At 35.7% G+C, this 25,235-nt stretch overlaps 1 protein-coding gene across 4 annotated transcripts in view; it reads left to right on the forward strand.

Annotated features, from left to right (window-relative positions):
• Map3k7 (mitogen-activated protein kinase kinase kinase 7) overlaps window positions 1-25,235 on the forward strand; it is a 93,812-nt gene that overhangs the window by 45,489 nt on the left and 23,088 nt on the right. For 3 of the 4 annotated variants that reach the window (XM_012949911.2, XR_006638085.1, XR_006638084.1), the window contains exons 8-14: window positions 436-566; window positions 3,333-3,414; window positions 5,976-6,106; window positions 6,739-6,853; window positions 9,478-9,558; window positions 17,654-17,718; window positions 24,056-24,161. In XM_012949911.2, the coding sequence (XP_012805365.2) occupies window positions 436-566; window positions 3,333-3,414; window positions 5,976-6,106; window positions 6,739-6,853; window positions 9,478-9,558; window positions 17,654-17,718; window positions 24,056-24,161 (711 nt within the window). The remainder of the gene's footprint in view (window positions 1-435; window positions 567-3,332; window positions 3,415-5,975; window positions 6,107-6,738; window positions 6,854-9,477; window positions 9,559-17,653; window positions 17,719-24,055; window positions 24,162-25,235) is intronic. The other variant, XM_045153963.1, reaches the window with a different exon arrangement.

Here is a 25,235-nt window from a genome sequence, read left to right on the forward strand (position 1 = left end):
ACCTGGGTTCTTTGGTTTTGCAGGCACATGTCTTAACAATCAAGCCATTCCTCTAGCCTCCAACAGACCACTTTTTATATATGGAAAATCACTTTTCAGATTTTGCAGTCTGAAAATTCAGATAAGGTCCTGAGGCAGTATTTTGCTTTTCTGTATAAAATACCTATTAAGCCTTTGTTATTTGTTTTTAAAATGTGCATAACAAGTCATATATTGTTAGTTCTCCATGTTACTATTATATGTTGCAAAAAATTTAGTGTAACTTTTTAAAAGGTTGTACTTCCTTTTATGAAAATGTACATATGATAAATATTAACCATGAGGACAAAGATGAATATCTTCATTAATCCAAATATTGCTTTGGAAATACATAAATGTTTTTCTGCAGTTCATTGGGTAAATATATGTTTTCCTCCTCTAAATTTCCAATTATAGGTACACGACCACCACTGATCAAAAATTTACCTAAGCCTATTGAGAGCCTGATGACTCGTTGTTGGTCTAAAGATCCTTCTCAGCGCCCTTCAATGGAGGAAATTGTGAAAATAATGACACACTTGATGCGGGTATAATTCTTCTTTTGAGAGGCTTTGGTCTTAGGGGAATTTAATATATACTGCATTTTAATGAGCTTTAAAAAATTTTTTTTAATTATTTTATTTATTTATTTGAGAGCAACAGACACAGAGAGAAAGACAGGTAGAGAGAGAGAGAGAGAGAGAGAATGGGCGCTCCAGGGCTTCCAGCCTCTGCAAACGAACTCCAGACATGTGCGCCCCCTTGTGCATCTGGCTAACGTGGGACCTGGGGAACCGAGCCTTGAACCAGGGTCCTTAGGCTTCACAGGCAAGCGCTTAACTGCCATCTCTCCAGCCCTTAATGAGCTTTTAAAAGGGAATATTCTTACTATTTTATGTATTGTGCTTTCTGTATTTTTTCAAGTTAGAATAGGTATTTTTTACTCATGATCAAAAATGGTAACATGAAAGTCTCTTAGTGTAAAGATTACTGTTTTGGGGCTTCTTATTTTATACTACTTATATTAGTAGACACATATATTTGTATCTGGACCAATTAATCACATTTAGTGAGAGAAGTTAAATTATATGGTGTCTGTAGCCTTTATAGGACTTATGTGTAATATGACTTGTAACATACTAAACGAAATCTTGAATTTTCTGATCCAGTTTTCATCAAAATCCAGTCATTTATATGGGCACTAGAGTGTTTGCATTTTTAAATGTATGTGCATTTACATGATCTTTACTCTTCGAAGTGAGTATTTGTTGCATATTTTCAGACTTTGTTTACCAATTAAAATCACCGGGTGTGGTGGCACACACCTTTAATCCCAGCACTCATGAGGCAGAGGTAGGATGATCACCACAAGTTCAAGGCCACTCTGAGGCTACATAGTGAATTCCAGGTCAGCCTTAGCTAGAGTGAGACCCTACCTCGAAAAACCAAAGAAAAAACAAAAAATCAAAAAGCATTAAAATCTTTTTCTAGGCCTTACAAAATACTTTAATTTAGAAATCTTTAAAAGATGATTAAGGGGCTAGGGGGATGGCTTCATGGTTGAAGGGGCTTGTTTGCAAAGCTTACGGGCCCAGATTCAACTCCCTAGTGCCCACATAAAGCCAAATGCACAAATAGGCACGTACTTCTGGAGTTCATTTGCAGCAAGAGTCTCTGGCATGTCCATTTATTCTTTCTCAAATATATAAATAATTTTTTCAAAGGGGGAAAAGATGATAAATGGCTGAAGAGAGAGCTTAATAAGTAAAGTATTTCTTTCAAAAGCCTGGGTGCAAGTCCTCAGAACCCACATAAAATTCCCAGCCTGTGGGCATGTACCTGTGATCCCAGTCCCGAGGAGACAGAGGAAGGGACTTACTGATCAGCTCCAAGCCTACTAGCGACCTTGCCTCATAATGAGGTGGACAGCATACCTGAAGAACAACATACAAGGTTGTTTTCACGCCTACGCACAAATACTAAAAATAAATCAAAATTTTCTACTTGAGCCTGGTGTGGTGGTGCATGCCTTTAATCCAAGCACTCAGGAGGCAGAGGTAAGAGGATCGCCATGAGTTCAAGGTCACCCTAAGTTTACATAGTGAGTTCCAGGTCAGCCTGAGCTAGAGTGAGACTCTACCTTGAAATATAAACAAACAAAACTTTCTACTTGACAAATCAAGCACATTAGGAGTACTTGAAATATTTTAGACTTAGTTTTTGAACAGTAACAAAAACCATCATGTGTTAACTGATTTAAGTTTATTCATACTTGTGAAAGCTTGTGAATTTCAGAACAACTTGCTCAGCAGAATCATGAAATTGCCCAAAATATAGACGAAGTGGTTGTCTAAATGGTTAGAGACCGATTTGTTCATTTTCTTGCAAATAACCTAGACAGAGCTGCTTGAATTAATGATTGCCATCTTCTAATATACTTGGAAACCATAGAGGTAGCCCTAGACCTAAATGTATATACATAATAAAATAGCTTGGTTTCAGTTGTCAGCTTACTTAAAACTTTGGGCTATATAAATTGTCCCAGTTATAATTGTGCTCACCTGTACTTTGTCAAATTTGAGAATATTTTTTCCCCTAAATACTGGTTTTTTTTTTTTGTTTTTTTTTTTTTGTCCAGGGAACAATTTTGATATTATGTCTTCAGTTCATAAAAATACACCTGTACTCTTCACAATATTTAAAATATTAGTTCTCAGGAGTCAGGAGTTTGCTCAGGTGTTAAAGGTACTTATTTGCAAAGTTTACCAGTCCAAGCTCAATTCTCCAATACTCAAGCAAAGCCCTGTGCACAAAGTGGTATGTGTATTTGGAGTTTGTTTGCATCAGCAAGAGGTTCTGGAATGAATGCCCATACTCTCATTTTCCCACCCTCTCTCTCACAAATAAAATATTTTCTAAAGATCATATATACAATATTAATTCTCTGGCACACCATTCCAAGTTTATGAACCACCAATTGAGATAACTCATTACCTTCAGGCCAGCCTACCAACCCAAGTTTATGTTATAAAATAATTGTACAGTTGTGAGGGATGGTACTAGCTTATATTTGCCTAGGTCTAGATTTCATGCATACTAGGTACATGGTATTGTCCACTGTTGACATTCCAAAAGAAGCATGTATTTGTAACATCACATATGTAGGCCACTCCAAGTTTAGTATACACCCAAGGGGTAAAAATGCAGCAGCTTCACTTCAGTCAAATCTTGCAAAGAAATAATTCTCTTGTGCTGTTTGTTAATTTTAATGTGTATGAAAGAATTTAAGTTGTGTTTTGCTTTTTCATATATAGTACTTTCCAGGAGCAGATGAACCATTACAGTACCCTTTTCAGTATTCTGATGAAGGACAGAGTAATTCTGCCACCAGCACAGGTAAGTGAATGGATTAGAAGAATAAGATCCCTGTTTTATTTATTGTCTGTTTTTAGAAAACTATAATCACGAAGCAGTGAGGTATATCCCCATTTGCATTTTAATTTCTCATTTCTTCTGATTGATTGCAATATGATTTTTCAGGTGTGTCACTCTTAATGAAGGTACCCTATATGAAATTCTAGTTACTTAAAACCTGCTTCCAAGTTTTAGAATTCTCACATAGTATTATATTGCTTTGAATGACCTTCCTAATTTGATTCTTAATTTTGGTTTTTTGATACAAGGTCTCACTGTTTAGTCTAGGTTAGCCTAGAACTTGTTATGTAGGGCATGCTAGCCTCAGATTCATTGTGATCCTGCCTCATACTCCTGAGTTCTTGATTATAGGTGTGTACTCCTAACATGCACCTGAAAAATGGTTTTGATATGGACTCTGCTAGATCAAATGGTACTAAAAATTAAATTTTAAATGTTATATTTCTTGATAACACTATTTTGTTTTTTCTCAGTGGCTTTATTTAAGAAGCTGTGGTTTAATTAAAATTTTCCTTTTTTCTAAAATTTGCATTAGAAGCAAAAAAGTGTGTAGCAAAATAGGGCTGGAGAGATGGCTTAAAGGTTAAGGAACTTGACTGTGAAGCCCAGTGATACAGGTTTGATTCCCTAATACCTATATAAGGCAGATGTACACGTGTCTAAAAGTTTATTTGCAGTGGCTATAGGCCTTGGTGCATTTGACTTAGGAAATTCTCTCTGCCTCTCTTTCCCCATAAATAAAAACAAAATATTACCAAAATATACATAGCAAAATAGTACTTAGAAAAATTATGCCTGTCAAAACATGGCATTTAATTTAGTTACACCAAAAGGTTTGTATGTACATCTAAACATATATACATTCTACAATTAAAATTTGATTTGTATTGACAAATATTTTTAATAATCCCACACCTTAAGAATAGCATTTGCCAAAAAAAAAAGCATTTGCTCTAAGTTGCTTGCTGTTTGGTGATTCTCAGATTCCAATCTTACTGAAAACCTTTATTACTTTGAATTTTAAAGTGAACTTCTCCAGAACTCATGTTTGCTTCTTTCCTTCCCTTTAAGCCTGTTCCTCTTTCCCATTCTGTGACCTTCACCCTTTTTTTCCTTCTACTTTCTCACTGACCCTTAGTCCTCTGATGCTGTTTTGTCTTCATCCCTCCATTTAATTCTGGTTATGATTATAATCCCTTGGGACTCATACCCAGTGACATAGCTCCTTTCTCAGACTTGCTTGGCTAACTCACAGACAGGCTTGATTGATTCCTGCTATTCAGCTGTTCCAGTGCAACTGAATGTGGTTAGAGATAGCACATATGGCTATCTTCAAATGCTTGTTTTGCACTGCTGCATAGTTACATATTTTTGTTCCTCTCCCCTCTCCTACTAGATTACTTAATTTTATATTGTGCATTTCACTCATCAAATTTCAAATCAAACTCCAATCCTTTCTCTCAGCTGACTTTGTTTGCTGTTTGTTCAAGAAAGTTGGAATATTTGAAGACAGCTTTTACCAGCTGTTTTGTGTCTGCATATTTACCCAGAGCTGTGCCCTGCTACTCTTTGTTTTCTCCTCTGCTTGAACCATCCATGCTTCTAAGTCAAATGCATGTCTCTGCTTGCTCCTTATACTGTAATTGCCCTTCCCAGCAATTATCTTTCTCATATTTAATGAATTTTAGCTTTTTTGATGGAAGCACTCACTAGTTTCTCTCTTGCTCCAATTATGCCACTACTGCAGAATTGTTCTTGTTAAAATAACCAGTTACCTCTATTACAGATCTAATGAGTAGTATTTTCTTGTCACTTTTAACTCTCAGTAGGTTTTAACACAGTTCATTATTTACAGTAGTCTCTTAGTTGCTGTCCAAGACACAAGACTAGCCTGAGTTTCATTTTACATCTCTGGTCATTTTTTCTTCTTCCTGTTTATGTCACAATAGTAGGTGGGGATTGAACCCAGGGCTCTCACCATGCGAAGCAAATACTCTGTCACTAAGCTATAGTCCCAGCTTGTTCTCAGTTATCCTTGCTAGCTATGCCCTGTCTCCTTAGCCTATAAATGTCAGAGTGTCAAGGGCTTAGCTATTAACTTCTTTGCTAATCTGTTTCCATCTTTGGTTCCCTCCTCTAATACTAAGGCTTTGTATACTAGTATTTGTCTTTATTCTATACCTGAACTCCACTGTCATATATCTAACAGGAACTCAAAATGGACTTTCCCAAACTAATTCTGAATACTTCCTTAAAACTCATTCTGTGGAATTCTCCATCTCAATTAATAACCCTCAGTGTTCATAGGAGTTTGGGGTTAAATCCTTCAATTATTCTTAACTATTTAAAAAATATATTTGATTTTGCTTTTATTTGTCAGTAACTTTCATTTAAGATGGGATATTTTTTTGAGGTATCTTTGTTAAGCCCGAAAGTTAATTTAGAAATTAATATGTTACATATTATGGAATGAGGCATTTTTTCTTCTCTACCTGTAGTTACAAACTTTTCTGCTCTTCTAGGCTCATTCATGGATATTGCTTCTACAAATACCAGTAATAAAAGTGACACGAATATGGAGCAAGTTTCTGCTACAAATGATACTATTAAGCGCTTAGAATCAAAATTGTTGAAAAATCAGGCAAAGCAGCAGGTTTGTGTTTATTAAAGGTTAAATTGTAGGGCTTCCTTACCAGTAGTCACAATATTAAACTAACAAATTATTTGCCATCTTCCACTATGTTATGCTAAATCTTCCGGAGGTAGACAAACGAGCCCAAGAACAGAGAAATGAGATTGTCCTACTCTTACCAAACATCATTTTCCCTTCTGATGATTGATGGCTGAATTGTGAACTCTGAAACTTGTTCCCTGTGCTCTGTGCCTAACCATGATTGATGCTGAGAAATGTCAAATGGATATATTTTGTCTATAGTATCCAGTTAAGAGAAATTGTCCTAAATCTATCATTTCATCCTGTCAGCTTATTGCCATGTCATCATTGTTTGATTAAAATTGTTTTAAGTGAGTCTGTTGAGCTTGCTTGGGTTATTTATTTATGTTAGCCAATTATTGGAGTCTAACTTCAAACTCAGTGCCTGCCCTTTCCTAAAGTAGCATGTACCTGAGCTTGTTCTGCCCGTGAGTTCCTGTTCTTTGCAGAAGTCCGTCTTTCAGGGTCATACATTAGCCATAAGATTCACATTGTTATCTTCTTTCTTGGTTTCCCAGAATTTCTAAATGTAAAGAACTTGAATAATTTGTATTGCTTCATAATTTTGACAGAGTGAATCTGGACGTCTAAGCTTGGGAGCCTCCCGTGGGAGCAGTGTGGAGAGCTTACCCCCACCCTCAGAGGGCAAAATGTCAGAAACAGAAGCTAGGATCACTGGAAGCACAGGTAAGAAGGAGCTACAAGTTCAAAGATAGTCCATATGTAGATTACCCTTTTTTATCATAGTAGCTGCAATTATTTTATCGTGTCCTATATAGTTTTCAAACAGGCAATAGGAATACAGCATGTATTCTAAGTTTCCAATAATAATTATAATTATTAAATGTTATATAAACTAGGTCTTCCTAATTACAGATTTTAAGAAAATGCTCAAGTCTGAGCAGAAAGGGTAAGGAAGAAATTGAATTTTGTGACCAACACCAGATTATTTGTAGGGATTTTGAGTGAGTCTACTATGTTTTTGTGCTGAACTCAAGAAGAAGCAAGAAAAAACATAATTGTAAGTTTGCAGAAAATTATACTCCAAATCCAGATAAGATTCAGCCTGCTCATCTGTTTCTTCCTTTCAATGGCAGAAATAGTTAAGCTGCTTATTTTTTAATGGCAAAGTGATATAGAAATAATTTATTGCATCTTGAAAAAGCTAGCATTTATATTTCATTTTGTTCATTCTTAAAATGATTAGCCATGGGACTGGAAAGGTGGCATAGTGGTTAAGGTACTTGCTTGAGAAGGCTAGGAACCCATGCTCTACTCTCCAGATCCCACATTAGCCAGATGCACAAAGATTAGGCAAGCGCAAAGTCACACATGCCCACTGGTAGCACAAGCATTCGGAGTTTGATTGCAGTGGCTGAGGCCCTGGTTCTCTCTTTGTGTGTCTCTCTCACACTCTCTTAAAAAAAAAAATTAAAAGCCGGGTGTGTTGGCGCACGCCTTTAATCCCAGCACTCGGGAGGCAGAGGTAGGAGGATCGCCATGAGTTCAAGGCCACCCTGAGACTACAGAGTTAATTCCAGGTCAGCCTGGACCAGAGTGAGACCCTACCTCGAAAAACCAAAAAAAAAAAAAAAAAAAAATTAAGAAAAAAAACTTGAAAAAATTTTAAAATGATTGGCCATTAATGAACTGGTTGGCACTAAAGCAGTTTCTGTTTTTTCACCAGCCTCATTTTCAGTAATGCCAGTTTAGCTTGGGTTTTGTTTTGTGTTGTTGCTGATTCTTCCAAGGGTAGAGGCAAACTGATGATAAAAAATAAACTCGTCGTTAAGGAGATGTGTAAATGTAAGCAAATTCCCATAAAAATTTATATAGTTTTCCTATTTGGACATTAAACAGCTAATATTTTGGGGTATTTGTCTCTGGATTTTTAGTTATATACATTTAAATTTATACACATGTGTGTGTGGTTTTTACTATGCTAACCATGTTTTATCATTCTAGATTTTGGTATTCTTATTGTATGTGGAAGCCTTTTCCAAAAGAAGTAGTCTAAAGGAACTGCCATACTATATTTGTCTTAACTAATTATGATCACTGGTTTTATCAGCTCCAGTTAATTTTTTAAAAGAATATACAAAATAACAGTGTATAAATAAACAAGTCTAGGTATGCTCATGATTATCAGGCAACTGGTTTCTTATATCTCTGTTGCATAGCTTTGTCCTCAAGGTTACCTTGTGGTTATAAATGGCTATTATAGTTCAATTCATCACTTTCACATTCAAGATAACAGCTATAAACAGGGAATTTTGAAGGAGCAGCCACAGATCACATGGTCAGATGATTACATATAGCTCTAAGGGAAAAATGGGTCTGCATCTGTTTTATCTAGAAGCATTGCTGTCCTAAGTAAAGTCAGAGTTCCATTGCTAAGAAAGAAGGAAAAAATAGAGTTTAGTAGGGAACCATCCATCTCCTTCCCAGCTGGATTTCCAGAGAGGAGCAAGTTGAGTAGAAGTCACTGGCCCTCACCAAGATGGCCTCTCAGCTGCATGAGTTACAAGGATTTCTGTGGAGTGGGTTGGAAGAACCCTGCTCATAGAGACATTTTGGGGAGCCCTCTTCACTTCAGGGATGCCAGTCAAGGCAGACATGCCATATACTGATTGTAACTGTAAAATAAAAATTAGCATTATGACTTTTTTTTTGCTTTTGCTAATAGTATTTTTCAAGTCAAAAAAAGATGTATAATTGCTCTTTATGAAAATATTTTCCTAGTTATAGCCACATACTTAGGGATTTCCAAAACTATACTAAATATTCAGATATTTAGGCGTAATATATACCTTGAAAAAGATACGTTGTATTTTGTGCTTTGATTTGATAACTTATCACTGAATTTTCTTTATAGCACATGTGAAGAAGAACCTAACATTAAAATATATTCCTGTGTTTGTGTAATTAAAACAAATATGGCAGCTTATTTCTTATTAATTCCTTCCTACCATCATTTCCTTCCCTACCTTCATCACATCCCATTGGTTTCATTTAGGTAGATTATTTCTGCGAACACATTTAAAATTTAGCTTCCTTGTTGCCCTGCAGCTTTGTCTTGTTGATCTCCCACTAATTAAAAGCTATTTGTGAAAGTTCTTATACTATTGGTTGTTTGCTCTTTAATCACGCCTTTCTAAGCATGGATGAAGAGTTAGATAGTCTTGCATGCCATTCTGCATGAAATGTTATTAACATAACTATTTGAGAACTATTCTCTTTTGTAATTCATCATTTTCTGTGTTACTGTTTGTGGTGGTTTGCATGTATACTGTATATATGTGTTTTTGCAGCCTATTCCAAGCCTAAACGGGGCCACCGTAAAACCGCTTCATTTGGCAACATTCTGGATGTCCCTGAGATCGTCATATCAGGTATCATAGACCACCTGAGTTGGTCTAACAGCTGTGGAATTGGAATAATGGTCCCTAGTACTTCTAAATGCTTCTTGCTCCAATTTAGAGGATATGAAAAGTAATACTGTGCATACAATAAATACGTAGACAGGTTGAAACTGGTACACAGTTATACTGAAATAAACTTGGAAAGCTGTTTTCAGTTCTATGATAAAGATAAGATAAGAAGGATAGAAGGGAGAATATGAACTCAAGAGGTTTCCAACCTGTCATCTTGGAAGTGGACAGTGAGCTAAGCTCATGGCTGTTTTGCACTCGGCAGAAAAAGGACACAGTATTTGAAACGTTGTTGTCCTTGGCTCCTTTCTTCCCTTCGTTGCTGTTTGTTGGGCTCCTTCTACCTATCTCCTTTCTTTTGGGAGCAAGTTAATAGGGGCTTGAAAGAACAGATTGGCAAATACCATTTTACCTTAACATAAAAGCAGAACAAGCTAAAATTAAATGAGATATGGTATTTTGTAGGGTGTCATGCCAAAAATAAAAAACATGTAAGACAAGTGGTTAATTCTATCTAGTTCTTATGTGTTATAAGAAAGATCTCACATATAACATGTTTTTAAACCTAATTCACACATGGTTACTCCATTGTCTCAGTTTGTAAAATTCTTTCATTTTTTTTATAGTGGTCATTTCATAGGTGGATTAAAACATTTTTAACAAAAACTTAATGTCATATTGATTTTCAACATTGATCAACATAAGTGAATTTTGTTAAAATGATCATTTATCTCTTTGCTAAAAATATAAAGGCTTTCTTTCCTTCACTTGGTGACAATAAAATTTTGTTAAGGAATTGCATGGTAGTTTACACATGTATTTATATGTAGGATTTGGGTGGATTCTTTAGTACTCCGTACTTTGCCTGTGATTGTACTGCTTATCATCAGGTTTATACTGTAGTTGAATGTCTAATGATTGGTTTTCTTTTTTCCTCTACTAATATTCAAAACTGAGAAACTTTGTCAGCTGTTATTGATGATATCACTTGTAGCTGGCTCAGTGTTTCACATGTTGAGCATACTATTTAATAATATGAAATATTATGAAATAAATGAACAAACCATTATTGAAAATCTGCCAATAACTCAGAACTAAGATATAAATTTAAATAATATACAATTTAATGGGTCAATTTGCTGATGTAAAATTATTTTGTGCTAATTTTTCTCCAATTATCTAAGTGAGATTTTACATTGTCACCATAACTTTTCAAAGAATGGTATTAATTAATTTCTCAAAGATGATTCTCATATATTAAGGGCTGCATTAGAAATTTAGTGTTTATAGTCATTTTACATCCATATTGAATAATATGTTTAAAGTTACTACTAAGCTTTGATTTCCATTAGTGTGTAAGTGAATCAGAGATTTAAATAAGTTGCATTATAATCTTCAGGGAGGTCTGAAAGGTAAGCATTGACAGCAGATGTTTAGTTGGGAACATAGCCTAAAGAGTATATGCTACATAAAGTATTGAGAAGGGAAGCAGGAGGGCAGAGTAATAGTACTGAGTAATGAACAGAGAATCAGGGTGCCACCTAACGTCCTCCCCAACAAGGAAATTTCTGCTCTAAGAGTTCATAGTGCTAATGCTAAGAAATCCTGAGCAGGTTTTCTGTGAGGCCTCTCAGCAGTTTAAAATTATCATCTTCATTGCACTCTAGTAGCTAGATTATAAAATGAAGTTATAGCCATTTTCTGATGAAAAAGCTTAGATATGATGCTGCATGTTTTCCTCAGAGCCTCATAGGTAGATCCCTAGCCTAGATCTTGTGGCTCAAATCACACACATTTTCTGCATTTTTGTTTAAAGTCAGCCTTGCACTTCTTTAGTGTTCAACTTGAGTAGAGCTTTTCACTTTGGGAGAACAGGTATCTGGCCCTTTTGAAAATAGCAAACCTTGGGGCTAGAGAGATGGCTTAGCAGTTAATGTGCTTGCCTGTGAAGTCTAAGGACCCAGTTTTGATTCCCTGGTATCCATGTAAGCCAGATGCACAAGGTGGCACATGCATCTGAAGCTCATTTGCAGTGGCTAGAAGCTGTAGTGTGCCCATTCTCTCCCTCCCTCTCTCCCTCTCCCTCTCTCTCTCTCTCTCTCTCTCTCTCCCTCCTACCCTTTCATTCTCTCTCTCCTTCTCCCCACCCTTCCCCCCTCCTTCCCTCTCTCCCTCCCTCCCTCTCTCTCTCTCTCTCTCCGTCCTTTTTTCTATCTCACAAATAAATACAATATTTTTAAAAAATAAAATAAAACAAGCCGGGCATGGTGGTGCAACCTTTAATCCCAGCACTTGGGAGGCATAGGTAGGAGGATTGCCTAGTTCAAGGCCACCCTGAGAATACATAGTAAATTCCAGGGCAGCCTGGACCAGAGTGAGACCCTATCTTGAAAACCAAAATAAACAAATGAAACAGTAAACCTTAATTCTGCTTCTAATTGCCAGAGTAGCAGTGCTGTTTGAATGCAAATATTCATTAATAGACCTTTAAAATCTTGTTGAATTCCCTTCCTCATAAATATCCATATATTAATGTTTCACTTTCATAAATAACAATACAGGATCTGGAATTGAAATTGATATACACTAAACCAAGCATTGTCCTTAGGTTGTATTTTAAAATAAATATAAACATAGGACCCACATTTGGGAATACTCATATTTCCTGCATAGAATTTTATTTCTAAGGAGGGATGCATTTATTTTTTTCAAATTTCTGATTCCTTGTAGAATCTTTTTCCTTTGAATACACTTGCCACAAGTCCTGTGGTATAGATGCTTCTTGATGTGTCCACATTCAAGCACTGGAATCCAGCTGTATTTGTAAAATTTGTTTGAGATAAGTAGTTTTGATCATAACTCCCTATGGCTAAGTGCAATACTGAATCCAGTATACTTGTAGAAGTGAACTACTTTTCTTCATAAGAGCAGTGTTTTAAGCTTCATAGATAGGTTTGGCATGTACATTTTTGTAATGACTAAACAGGTAAAATGGCTAACATAGGTATAGGTAAACAAATACAAAGCATTGTATATTGAGAAGGATAAGAAATAAGAAAGATACATCAACTTATCGCAACCATCAGTTATTAATCTCTTACTTCATACAGAAATTGGCTTTTAATACTCCCTGCTGATAAGACTGAAGTTTTCATACTACTTTTCCCTTATTACTGGTGCTGATTTATAGGCAAACTTTGGTATAAAAACCCTCTCTTCTATTTTCCACTAACCACCTGCTTTGCAGAGTGACCTGATCCAAGCAGAAATAATTAAGAGCTAATTATCTATGGAGTATACATGACATTTTGCTGATTGTTTGTGAAAAACAGTCTATCAAGTACTGCCATTATTTCCTAATCAAAGTCAGTGTAAATGGGAAAGTCCTTGTTCAGGATTTCATCCTTTTCACACTATGATTTTCTGATACATTTGCTTCTTAAATTATAAAATGATAATTGGAAGAGAGAAGACAGGGTACTTTAAATGGCTTCCATGAAAACTTGAATTTTGAAAGCATTTTTTCTCCTTTTCAGCCACTGTATTATAATGTAATACACTCTTGTCTGAAGCAAAGGAATAGTTGATAGATTGATTATTGGATTGCTTAAAGTTTTTGTGATTATTTTTCTTTCCAATACTTTAATAAAGGACAGTAAAACACAGATCTTTACTTGGGTTTTTCTCTTTGCTTCATATTTTGTTTTTGTTACTACCCAGGCTTTCAGTTTTGTTGTGTTTTTTCTCTTTCTCCTTCCTCGCACATGCCCAGGACATTATGACATTATTGCAACAAAACTGTCATTTTCTGATAATGACAATTCATGTAGTTCATCTGGTACTATAATACTTCAATTTTGCATTTCTTTTAAACATTTATCAAAAATGAGTAGGTAAAAATGCCTAAAGGTTACACAAAAAGAAGCAGCAATCTTTTCCAGTTTAAAGTGTAAAATACAGGCTGTAGAGATGGCTCAGCAGTTACGGGGCTTGCCAAAAGGACCCTGGTTTGATTCCCCAGGACCCATGTACAACTGGATGCACAAGGTGGCATACCCATTCTCTCTTTCTCTTTCTCTTTCTCTTTCTCTTTCTCTTTTTTTCCTCTCTCTCTCTTTCTCTCTCTCTCTCTCTCTCTCTCTCTCTCTCTCTCTCTCTCTCAAATAATTAAAATATGAGACTCACTAGCTAAAAAAAAGTGAGTTGGGGGCTGGGAATCTTAACTCAGTTGATAGGGGGCCTGCCAGCCATGCATGAAGCCCTAAGTTGGTCTCCATAACCCCATAAATCAGACATGGTGATATACAAGCTATAATTGTAGCACTTGAGAGGTTAGCAGGAAGATGAAAAGTTGACTACATGGCTGTATGACATCCTGTCTCAAAAGAAAGGGAAAGGAGGGAAGGAAAAAAAAAAAAAGAGAGATGGATTTTGTTCATGATTCTGATCCAGTATCAATAGTCAGGGAAGATCAGTTGTGCCCTAAAATGAGTGAACAACTAGAGCACTACAGGACATTGTTGTGATTATGATACATTTCCAAGTCCTACACAAACATATACCACCTCTAAAAGGTGTGATTGAAACAATCTGCACTCTTTCCCACACTAATAAGAGATTTGTTCTATCTAGTTTATGACAACCTGAGGGATGTTAGACAATTGAAATACCCAAAATGTGATTTATAGAATTCTATAAATAACTAATACTGCAATTATAGTTAAGGTACAATTCCTTGAAAGTCAGCAAAACTAGAAAATGCTGTGGAATTTTTATAGTTTTTATTATTGCTGTTTGTAACAATAATTCTGAATTTATTGCTTCAAACTCAGTTGTAATACATGATTGCATTTTTTTACTATAGGAGAGTTGTATACACATAACAGAAAACAGATACAATTATATTTTTAAATAGTCCAAATATGCTATTTATATATTTTTATATCTATATATTGAAAACTTTTTTTTAAAGGTTATATTCTTATATCCCCTCTCCCCTGCCCACCATTGCACTAAGGACCCTCCTCATTGGGGTTATTGGTATTCACTGTGGGATCCTAAAGGCCTTAGTCAGCCTCAGGACTAATCCTACCCATCTTGTGGTTCTTAAAATCTTTCTGTCCCTTCTTCCACAGTGCTCCTTGAGCCTAGGTGGGCTTGTTGGAAATCTGATTTAGTGTTGAATTTGCTATAGGCTTCTGGATTTTTGTTTTGATGAGATTTGAGTCACCATAGTGTCTTTTACCATCTCCACTAAACAGGCTTAGCAGTGAGGCCAGTACTCTGTCTCAAATAAAAACTTTTTTTTTTTTTTTTTTTTTTTTGAGGTAGGGTCTCACTCTGGTCCAGGCTGACCTGGAATTCACTAGGTAGTCTCAGGGTGGCTTCGAACTCTCGGTGATCCTCCTACATCTGCCTCCCAAATGCTGGGATTAAAGGCTCAAAACTGCATTAAAAAAATTTTTTTTTAATTAAGCCGGGCATGATGGCACGTGCCTTTAATCCCAGCACTCGGGAGGCAGAGGTAGGAGGAGCACCATGAGTTTGAGGCCACCCTGAGACTACATAGTGAATTCCAGGTCATCCTGGACCAGAGTGAGACCCTACCTCAAAAAAAAATAAATAAATAAATAAATAAATAAATAAAAATGTAGTCTTAACAGGGTATAATGGCTCATGCTTTAATGTCAGTACTCAGGAGGTTGGGGAGGAGGATAGATGTGAATTTGATTCCAGCACGGGTTATAGAATGAGTTCCAGGTCAGTGTAGGCTGCTTCAAACACAAAAACAAAAAAAAATATTTTTTTTTTCAGTTAAAAAGACATGATAGTTCTAAAATTATTGAAAATGACACTTAAGACATAATTTTCAGCCTTCAGATTCCATGGTCAAGCATCTTGTTTATATCATGTTGCCCTCATTCTTTACATAACCATGTTTATTTTATCTTATTTTATTTTGTTGGCTTTTCGAGGTAGGTTCTCACTCTAGCCCAGGCTGACCTGGAATTCACTCCGTATTCTCAGGGTGGCCTCAAACCCACAGCGATCCTCCTACTTCTGCCTCCCAAGTGCTAGGAATAAAGGCATGCACCACCACACCTGGCTTACATAACCATGCTTAATACAGGTATGTACATATAAAATAACCATAAAAAGTACAGAACGAGTGCATTTTTAAATTGGTATTCAATTCCAAAAAAAGTCAAAAATAAAACAAAATCCTGAGAATACATCCAATAATTTTCATTTGCAGTGGTAGGAAATTGATTTATTTTACATTCATATTTCTTAGTTATGACTTTTAAACTTAATATTGGAGCAACAAGTATTTGTTGAGTGCCATCCTCTTTTGCTTTATCAGCTATTTGCCAGATGGGTCTTGCCATGGCTAAATGCATTGCCTAATATTGTTTGCTTTGACTTGTGCTACAGCTTAAAGGTTTCTCATTTCATGGCATTTGTTAACTGTTAGCTCCTCTTTATCCTACTGTCTTCAAAGTTTTTACTTCCTTTTTATCTCTCCCCACCTAGACTTGAATTCATATTTGGTGTCACTGGGATGGTGATGTTTATAGACAAATGTGCTGGGTAGTTTCTTAAATTCACAAATGTTGCTGATCTAAAAAGAGAATTCCAAATGCATTTATAGTCTGTCTCATCTTTGCCAATTTTAGGAGATAGTGTTGAATGAAATGTGCCTAAAATTACTTATTAGTCACAATAAGGAATATCCCTTTGTCCTTGGAAAACAGGAAAAAGTATTCATAAAAAGTGTCTTGATTCAGTAATTGCAGTTTATTGTTTTATTTTGTAATGCAATGTTGGGACTTTTTTGGAACAAACTGAATTTTGAAGCAAATTTGAATATATAAAGAATTCTATAACAGTCTAAAATGGGAAAAGCTATGACTTACATGTTCAAGAATTCTGTAAATTTGAATTTTATATTCACTGCATATATTTTTTTCATTAAACATTCTTATTCTATTTAAATTCCATTTAGTTTATGTAAAAAACAATAGGAGATTGCATGGATTAAGATATGCTAAATCATATTGATTGGCTTAAGATAAGAATTTTATGCACACCATAAAACTATAAAATTTGAAAAATTACTTATCTGCTCATTAAAACACAACTATTCTTGTGTATGTTTTAAGTGCTTCCACTAGTTGAAAAATTACATAACATAGCTTCCAGCATCAAAAGAAGTTTGAGTATTGTGTCAGCTGTTTGTCATATATTTTGGTGTTTCCTTTTAAACAGCTGATCTCATGTTAGAAGATACTGTATAAACAATCCTATTCCCAAATAGAGGTGCTGAGTGATGCTGTTGCTTAATTCAGTCTGCTTTGCTTTTTTTAAATTCATAGAAGTCCTTTTTACTGAATTAAAAATTATCCTTCACATAGAAGTTCCTAAAGCAGGGTATACATAATGACTCATTTCAGTAAGCTGTTTATTTGAGAATGGAGTAAATCTCTTTTATCTCCAGGAAGAAACTGATCTGTCATCCACAATGAATTACTAGATTGTGACAAAGAGTAATGGGGTTGAATGTGAAATGGCATAACAAATTGAAACTTAAGCATATTTCTAGACCATGAATGAAGGTGCTGCTGTTAGTTCAAGTCATTTGTGTCTTACAACCTGTTAGCTATCTTGCTGTAAAAACTGTAACGTAAGGCCCCTGAAATAGATGCCGTCATCAGCCCCTGCCCCCAAGCATTCCTTTATTTAAACACATGACAGAAGATTGTGGAAGACACTTCAGCTACTTAGGAGTATTATTGTATTAGGACAACTCTTGTTGTAGACCAGCAACTTTTGAGTTAAATATATTCATATTCTATTTCCCTCCTTCTCTCTTTCCTTTCTTCCCTTCCTCTCTCTCTCTCATTTTCATATTTTTTTCCCAATAAACTCACTCATTCTTTTTCCCACAAGTAATTTATATAGATCAAGGAGCAACAAACCCCACGTCCTCTGTTACAGTTACCTCTTGTCACCTATTTGAACAGATGTCAGTTTGATTTTTTTATTTTTTTTAAAGGCAACGGGCAACCAAGACGTAGATCCATTCAAGACTTGACTATTACTGGAACGGAGCCTGGTCAGGTAAGTCTTAACATTCAGATTGTCTGTCTTTGAAGAAGAATGATAAGCAGAAATCAAGAATTAAACATTATATGCAGTTAGTTTTATGAGTTGATCTGAAAATGTGATATCTAAGTTCACTGTCTCTAAACTTGCATACTTCAGGAAAAGGAAAGCATTGATGCTATTATTAATTTAACCTAAAGAGAAATTTATAAAAGTAAACTTAAACCATATGGGAAAATAAATTAGTTTTGTTCTATGTATGTTCTTTACTTGTTTTTAAATTTTGTAACTTAATACTTTGCCATTGTCATCTTCCCCCAAAGTAAATCATTAGTTTTAGTGCCTCTGATAATGAGAGGAATAAGTATGTCCCCCTCAAAAATGACTCATCTCTGGGGTCACAGGGCATCAGCATACCTGGAGAATGCTAACATCTTTTAAGTTGATAGATCCACTGTATTTACATTTTTGCAAAATGCCTTTATAAAAATATTTACTAAGCACATGGCTAAACTCAAACAAGGTTTCTATTCCAGATGTTAGGTGTTTTATTTTTTATATTTCTCAATGTTCTTAATTCCCACTGTCCTTTATCACAGCTTTTCTATAAAAGAGTCCAGACAGTATAGTGATTTAAGCCATTATTGACTCTTAATACAGAGTTTTCATTAACCAGCTGTAGAAAAATAGCTCAGCCATTGTTTTGTTATTCTTATTAATACAATTGACATATAATTTTTAATCATATTTTCTCAGATGAGTGAGGACTAACTATGAGATGTTTTGTTATTGTATTCTCTTATTAGTACAGAATGTATCTGGTATAATAACATTATCACATTATGGTAAATTCATGTAAAATGCTACAATTAAAGATTATAAATGTATGATTTAATTTGAGATAATATGTATTACTACTGTTCTCTCTAGAAAGTTGTTTTATTATTTTTATAAAATTTTGGAGATTCTTTGTAGTTATTAATAAACATTTGAAAGCTCTTTATAGTCATTAATTTAACTAACTTAACTAGCAAAAAAACTCTTGAAATTTAAGTGGTAATATCTTTGATTTTGTTAAATCTGGAAATATTTTACGGCATAATTTATAATGACTACACATGTATACATATATAATCTTAAAATATACAGAGATACACATAATTTATTACTTGTTTTGTCATGTAAATGACTAAGTCTTTATCTCAATCATTAGAAGTTTTTTTTTTCCAGTATGTTACTTTTAATGAAACCTTAGAACTTTGAAGTTTCTGTTTTCTCCTTTACAAATACTTAAAAGCTTGAGTCAGCCCATATAGTAGTTTGACATGTGGTGTTTACTTTGACTTCATATAGAGGCTCAGAGGGCACTGCTTTTATCTGTGCTTAGTCTTGCCATTGATCTTCCAGTTGTGAGAACCTCTTGGCAAATGTTCTTCCTTTGACTAGGAGCTTGCTTCAAGACATCAAGAGCTGCTGATGGTATAATGCTTCTCCCTGACTCTAGAATAAAGGTGATACTGTAATTCATTATTGGTGCTTATACCAATCCTTACTTACTTCCTCAGTAGTCCTATGTCACTTGGACCTGTGGTCATTAAACCTTTAATGTGTAAATACCTCAGTTAGTGAAACCTTGGAATTGAGTCAGCCTGTTGTAGGACAGTCATTAGCATGAATTGTCATACACTATCAGAATGCGTGGGAGAAGAGAGTTTGATATGGAAAGGACACCTGTTGTAAAACAGTTGATATATAACCATTGTATAGGCAGTGTTTAAAATTGTCCAGTATATCAAAATCTCTTAAATGTGACAATCTTAAAGTGCCTAGTGTCTACTTTGGGATGAGAATTAATAAGTTTTCCTAATGTAATATGAAAACATTTTCCCCAAAAAGATGTTTGGTAAGTTAAATCTGTTTAGTTATTCATAGAGAAAATACTCATAATACAATCCTTAGAGGGCGAGAGAGAAATTGTAAACTGACTCGGGAGTATATCCTCAGGTTCAGGACTTGAGACATGTTCTCAATAAAATCATTTATACTTTCCATCCTATAAACTGAAATTAAGTTGAATTTTACATTTTCCTTTTACTGAGAAGTAATAAACTATTAGAAGTAGCTGTGTAAATATATATGTAAAAAATGTTATCTTTACAACTTACAGCACACTTTAAGTATGGCATGCAATTAACTTGGTAATTACACTGAGTCCTTATAGTGTATCTGGCCTCCTACTCTTTGGAAAAAGCAACCTCTAACATCCAAAAAGTGATCTGGCCTGACTCTTAGCTGAGCTTTATTATTGTTCTATTGTATGTAACGGCCTACAACACTAACATCAAGCAAGATTTGTAAATGATTTGCAAATAAGTCAAAACAAGTCTGGGATTTATAAAGGTCAACACCACTCCCAGAATGCCAAGCATTGCCCTTTTCCCCAATAAGAATAGCTGCTGCTTCTGTAGCTAAAAAAAGAAAGGAAGGAAGGAAGGAAGGAGGGAGGAGGGAGGGAGGGAGGGAGGGAGGGAGGGAGGGAGGGAGGGAGGGAGGGAGGGAAGGAGGGAGGGAGGGAGGGAGGGAAGGAGGGAAGGAAGGAAGGAAGGAAGATAAGAAAAGAAAAGAAAAGTCAAATATGAGCAATGCCACATCCTTAAGTCCAATAGTTTGGAGACCTGGGTTTAAATCTCAGTTTTGCCACTTATACCTGTATGAACCTCCTCCCCTATGAGCCTCAGGTTCCTTGTTTGTGAAATGAGAACTTGAGCTCTGGAGACAACACCACAAAGTTTGAGATTCTGCTCTGTCATTCTTAGCAATGCAGCCTTACGTAAATGACTCAATAGTCAAATGTGGATAGGATTACCTACATCATCATGTTATAAAAGTTAAATGAAATAATGTACATTAAGTGTCTTGACAGAAGAACACTGCTGATTAAACGATGGCTGATAAGCTGGCACTAAGTATAAAATGAAAATATGGATAGACTTGTAGCACTAAACAGTGCCCCTCCTAGTTTAAAATTATTCTTCTTTTATAAAGCATGTAAGTGACTAAGTTGTGCCACTAGGGGTTTTTCCTTCTTGTAATTTTGGGTACTAAGTTTCTACATAATCTTAATCTGGTGCCTGATATATTATTCACAACAACCCCTCAAACGGGACAATTTCCTTAGGGCAGATCAAAAACTCATATGAAAAACAAAATAAATTTTTTATCACTGTTTTTATAGTCTTGTGTGTATGTATGTATGTATGTAATAACAGGTCATCCTCTTATCTACTTGCCCCTGCTCCTGTTACCTTGGAGGCCCTCCTCAGTGGGGTTATGATATTCAGTGTGGGGAAGTGAAGACCTCAGTCAGTCCCTATGGGACAGCAGGAGGTCATGCCTCAGGGTATTCCTACTCAGTCTGTGGCTCTTACAAACCTTCTGCCCCCTCTTCCTCAATGTTCCATGAGCCATGGCAGGCCTGTTGGCAGTCTGGTTTAGTGTTGAGTTCTCTGTAGCCTCTGGATTTCTGTTCTGATAGGTTTTGATTGATCAGTGTGTCTGTCACCATTGGCCTGATACTGGTTGTCAGTCTAGCAGTAAGAGAGTATTCATGTTGCCACTTACTCTACAATTTCTCCTAGACTCTGGTAGATGTGGTATTCATGCTGTTTGTAGCTGTTATACTCCAGTGGCTGTCATAGGGCTTTCCAGCACTTGAGGGCTAGCCAGAAAAAAATCTAGTTTCCCTTTGGGTTCCAGTGTGATATTCAGATGTCCTGTAACCTCAGCCTGTAGTATCATTAGCAGTAACATCTTGCCCTTTTTTTGGTTTTGGGTTTTGGTTTTTGGGTTTTGGTTTTATTGAGGTAAGGTCTCACTCTAGCCCAGGCTAATCTGGAATTCACTCTGTATTCTCAGGTGGCCTTGAACTCATGGTAATCCTCCTACCTCTACCTCCTAAATGCTAGGATTAAAGGCATGTGCTACCACACCCCACTAGCATCTTACCTTTTAACTCCAGTAGGTAATCATGTATTTTAGCAATGATCTACATTGTTTTGACCACCCCAGTGGGTCTCCCTGGCTAACATCTTGCTGTGGGAAGCAACCCAATTGTGGGCCTGGGATTTAATGGCTTGAGTCATGGTTTTAAGGTTAAGTGTCCCCCCCCCCCATCCCCTATTTACTTGTTTAAATATCTGAAAAATATGCCATAAATAAGAAACAAAAGGTATCATCTGACATTAAAAAAACAAAAAACTGTAGTTTTTGGTTAAAATTATGCTGTTCACAACCAGTTACAGAAAACATTGTATATTACATTTACTTTTAAAAATTTGCTGGCAAAATCCCCAGTAGCCATAAAATTACCTCAAAGTATTAAAACACATTTAAGTTGCTTCTTCAAGATATTTCTAATTTATTCTATTCCCACATAAACTGCAAGGTTGCAGAGATACAGATAAATCTGACCACAGGATTGGGTAAGAAAGTCACTAGGAGAATACAGAAACACCACATAACAGAAACACCACATAACCACTTAAGGCAGCAAAGGAATGTTCAAGCTTCAAGGGCAAATTGCCATCAGTAGAAATCAAGAACTTATACCCAATGCTATAGACACATTTAAAAACTATATAAATTTCTCTGAAATTTATTTAATAAGTCCATACAGATACAAAACAGATAAGTGCTGACTTATATGACATCCTTGTTAAGTAATATTTAATATTATAAATATTTTTAAATAGATACAAGTTGCAGTGTGGATTTAGATACGTACTTTATCATGGTAGTCACAGGTAGCTCAATTAAGCATTTGAGAAGTGTTATTAGAAATGTCTTTCTAACCTAAAGATACACACACACATTCGCAAAGGGTGAAAATTGGCTCCATCACAGTTTCTTTAATTTGTTTTTGTTTCTGAGTCAGGGTCTTGCTGTGTAGATCAGGCTGACCTTGAACTCGTACTCTTGATTTCGTTTTCTCTATCTCCTAAGTGTTGAGATTATAAGAGTGTATCACTGCACTCCATTATAGTTTTTTTAAGGGAAATTTTATAATTTTATTATTCTTATATGGCCTCTAAATTCTTTAGTTAAAAAGGTTACTATGACCCAAGAGTTACTTGAAACCATTCTGGTAAGTTTCTGATTAAGAACTTTAACAGAATTTTTAAAAATTTCTCTTTGTTTAGTTATTAGAGACAGAGAGAGGGAAAGAAAGGGAGACAGAATTGGGCACACCAGGGCCTCTAGCTACTAGAAATGAGCTACAGATGCATGTGCCACCAAGAGCATCTAGCTTACATGAGATCTGGAGACTCGAACCTGGGTCCTTAAGCTGTGCAGACAAGCACCTTAACCACTAAGCCATCTCTCCAGCCCAGAATATATTTTTTTAAACTAAAGGAAGTGTAGACTGAAAGTGGATAAAAGTAGTTTGTTTTTTGTGGAGTTTTGGTTTTAGGTCTGCTTTTATTATGTCATTTTCAGAGGAGTACTGAAATGTCTCTATAATGTTGGGGGTTGATGTATAAATATAGCATATGGGTGTTGACTTTTTTTATACTCTAAGTTGATACACTTACTTTATTGTTTTCTCTTAATTTTTTGGCCCTAAAATGTACTCCCTATAATATTAATATAAGTATCAAGTTTATTTTGGGTACTCTTGCCTTGTTTCACCACTGTTTCTATCTGCTGTCTAAGGTTTTCTGGTATCTGAACATCTATGCCCATGAAGACCTTGTACTTTGCATAGGTTCTGCTTCCTTGTGTTCTGCATTGAATCTGGGAGGTTTTCTATTTGAACAGTGGATACATTTTTTTCCCCCTTCATCTACAGCTACCAACAAAATGGATGTACTCATAAGCTTCCTGCCACAACCTCCAAGTACTTGGATTGCAGGCACGTGCCACCATACCATGCTTGCTGTCTGTTTTTTTTTGGTAGATTTTTCTTTCCTAGGCCCTCATTGAGTTTGTTTTCAGCAGAGGTTTATCCAGTTTACTCCATCTTCCACAGGTCCTAAGCTTATTCAATTACTCTTAGGAAAGCTCTAGACAACTGGTGCTATGTTGGAATTGGAATCCCCAGAGCTACCATCTTAAGCCTTCTTCTTGGTTCCTTTATCTTTCCTTTCAGAAAAGAATATTTCTCTTACTCTTGTAAGCTTATCATTTTGAAGAGGAGTCTTGTATGAGTTCATATACATAGGGTTTATTTTTCTAAGGAGTGTTTCAAGACTACTGAAAATGGCAAGACTTTGACCTTTTAGTGGAAATGTATGTCATCATTCTTTCTAAATCAAAAGTCACATTTTACTTCTCCTGCATTTCCTTCCTACAGGTGAGCAGTAGGTCATCTAGTCCTAGTATAAGAATGATTACTACCTCAGGACCAACCTCAGAAAAGCCAACCCGCAGTCATCCATGGACCCCTGATGATTCCACAGGTGACCAGTCCGGTTTGTCATTATAATATAAAATTGAATTAATCAGACTGATACTCATTAAGTCCTGTCATTACTCTTAATTTTTACAGAGACAAGTATTATATAGTAATTTAGGTCTTCATATTAATTAAATCAACTATTTAGCAATGAATTTTAAAATGTCCTGTTGAGTACACTAACAGACTCCCTTGACCTGTATTTTTTCTCCCAAGTATTAAACATGTATTTTGAAGATATTTTGGGTATTTTTTTGAGTTAGAAAACATATCTCATAGTTAATATTTCAGTGCATATTTTTCATGTTTTCATCCTTCCTGTTGAATCAGAGTAGTAAAGTCATTTTCTCAATAACAGATCAATAGAATGATAAAAATAACCAACATTAAAAAGCCAAGTGTGGTTGCACACACCTTTAATCCCAGCACTGGGGAGGTAGAGATAGGAGGATTGCCAAAAGTTCTAGGCCACCCTGAGACTAAAGAGTGAATTCCAGTTCAGCCTTAGCTAGAGGGAGGTTGTAAAAACAACAACTAAATAAATAAATAAATAAAATAACCACCACTGGTCTTTGTCTTAGTCTTTTGTGGTGTTTTCTTTTGTTTTGTATTTTGAGGCAGGGTCTCACCCTAGCCCTGGTTGACCTGGAACTTACTCTGTAGTCTCATGCTGGCCTTGAACTCACAGTGATTCTCCTACTTCTGTGTGGGAAGTGCTGGGATAAAAGGCCTGTGCCACCACTCCCAGTTCTTTTATGTTTTGTTTCTTTGTTAATTTTTGTTGTGGTTATTCATTGAACATGGTGCATTTTTATGCAGATATATAGTGTACCTTGAGCACATTACCCTCATACTCTCTACCTCCCTTGTTTTTCCATCCCTCCTTCACCCCACTGCTACTTTCCCTAGACTGTTTTGCTTCTACTTTCCTATCATATATACATATATGATTTTATGTATTTATTATATAAAGTCTAGGAACCACAAATGAGAGAAGACATGATATTTGTCTAAGACTAGCTTCATTCACTTAATATGATTATCTCCAGTTCACCCATTTGGTTGAAATAAAAACTCC

This window comes from Jaculus jaculus, chromosome 7 (genome assembly GCF_020740685.1).
Source record: "Jaculus jaculus isolate mJacJac1 chromosome 7, mJacJac1.mat.Y.cur, whole genome shotgun sequence".
Taxonomy (NCBI): Eukaryota; Metazoa; Chordata; class Mammalia; order Rodentia; family Dipodidae; genus Jaculus; species Jaculus jaculus.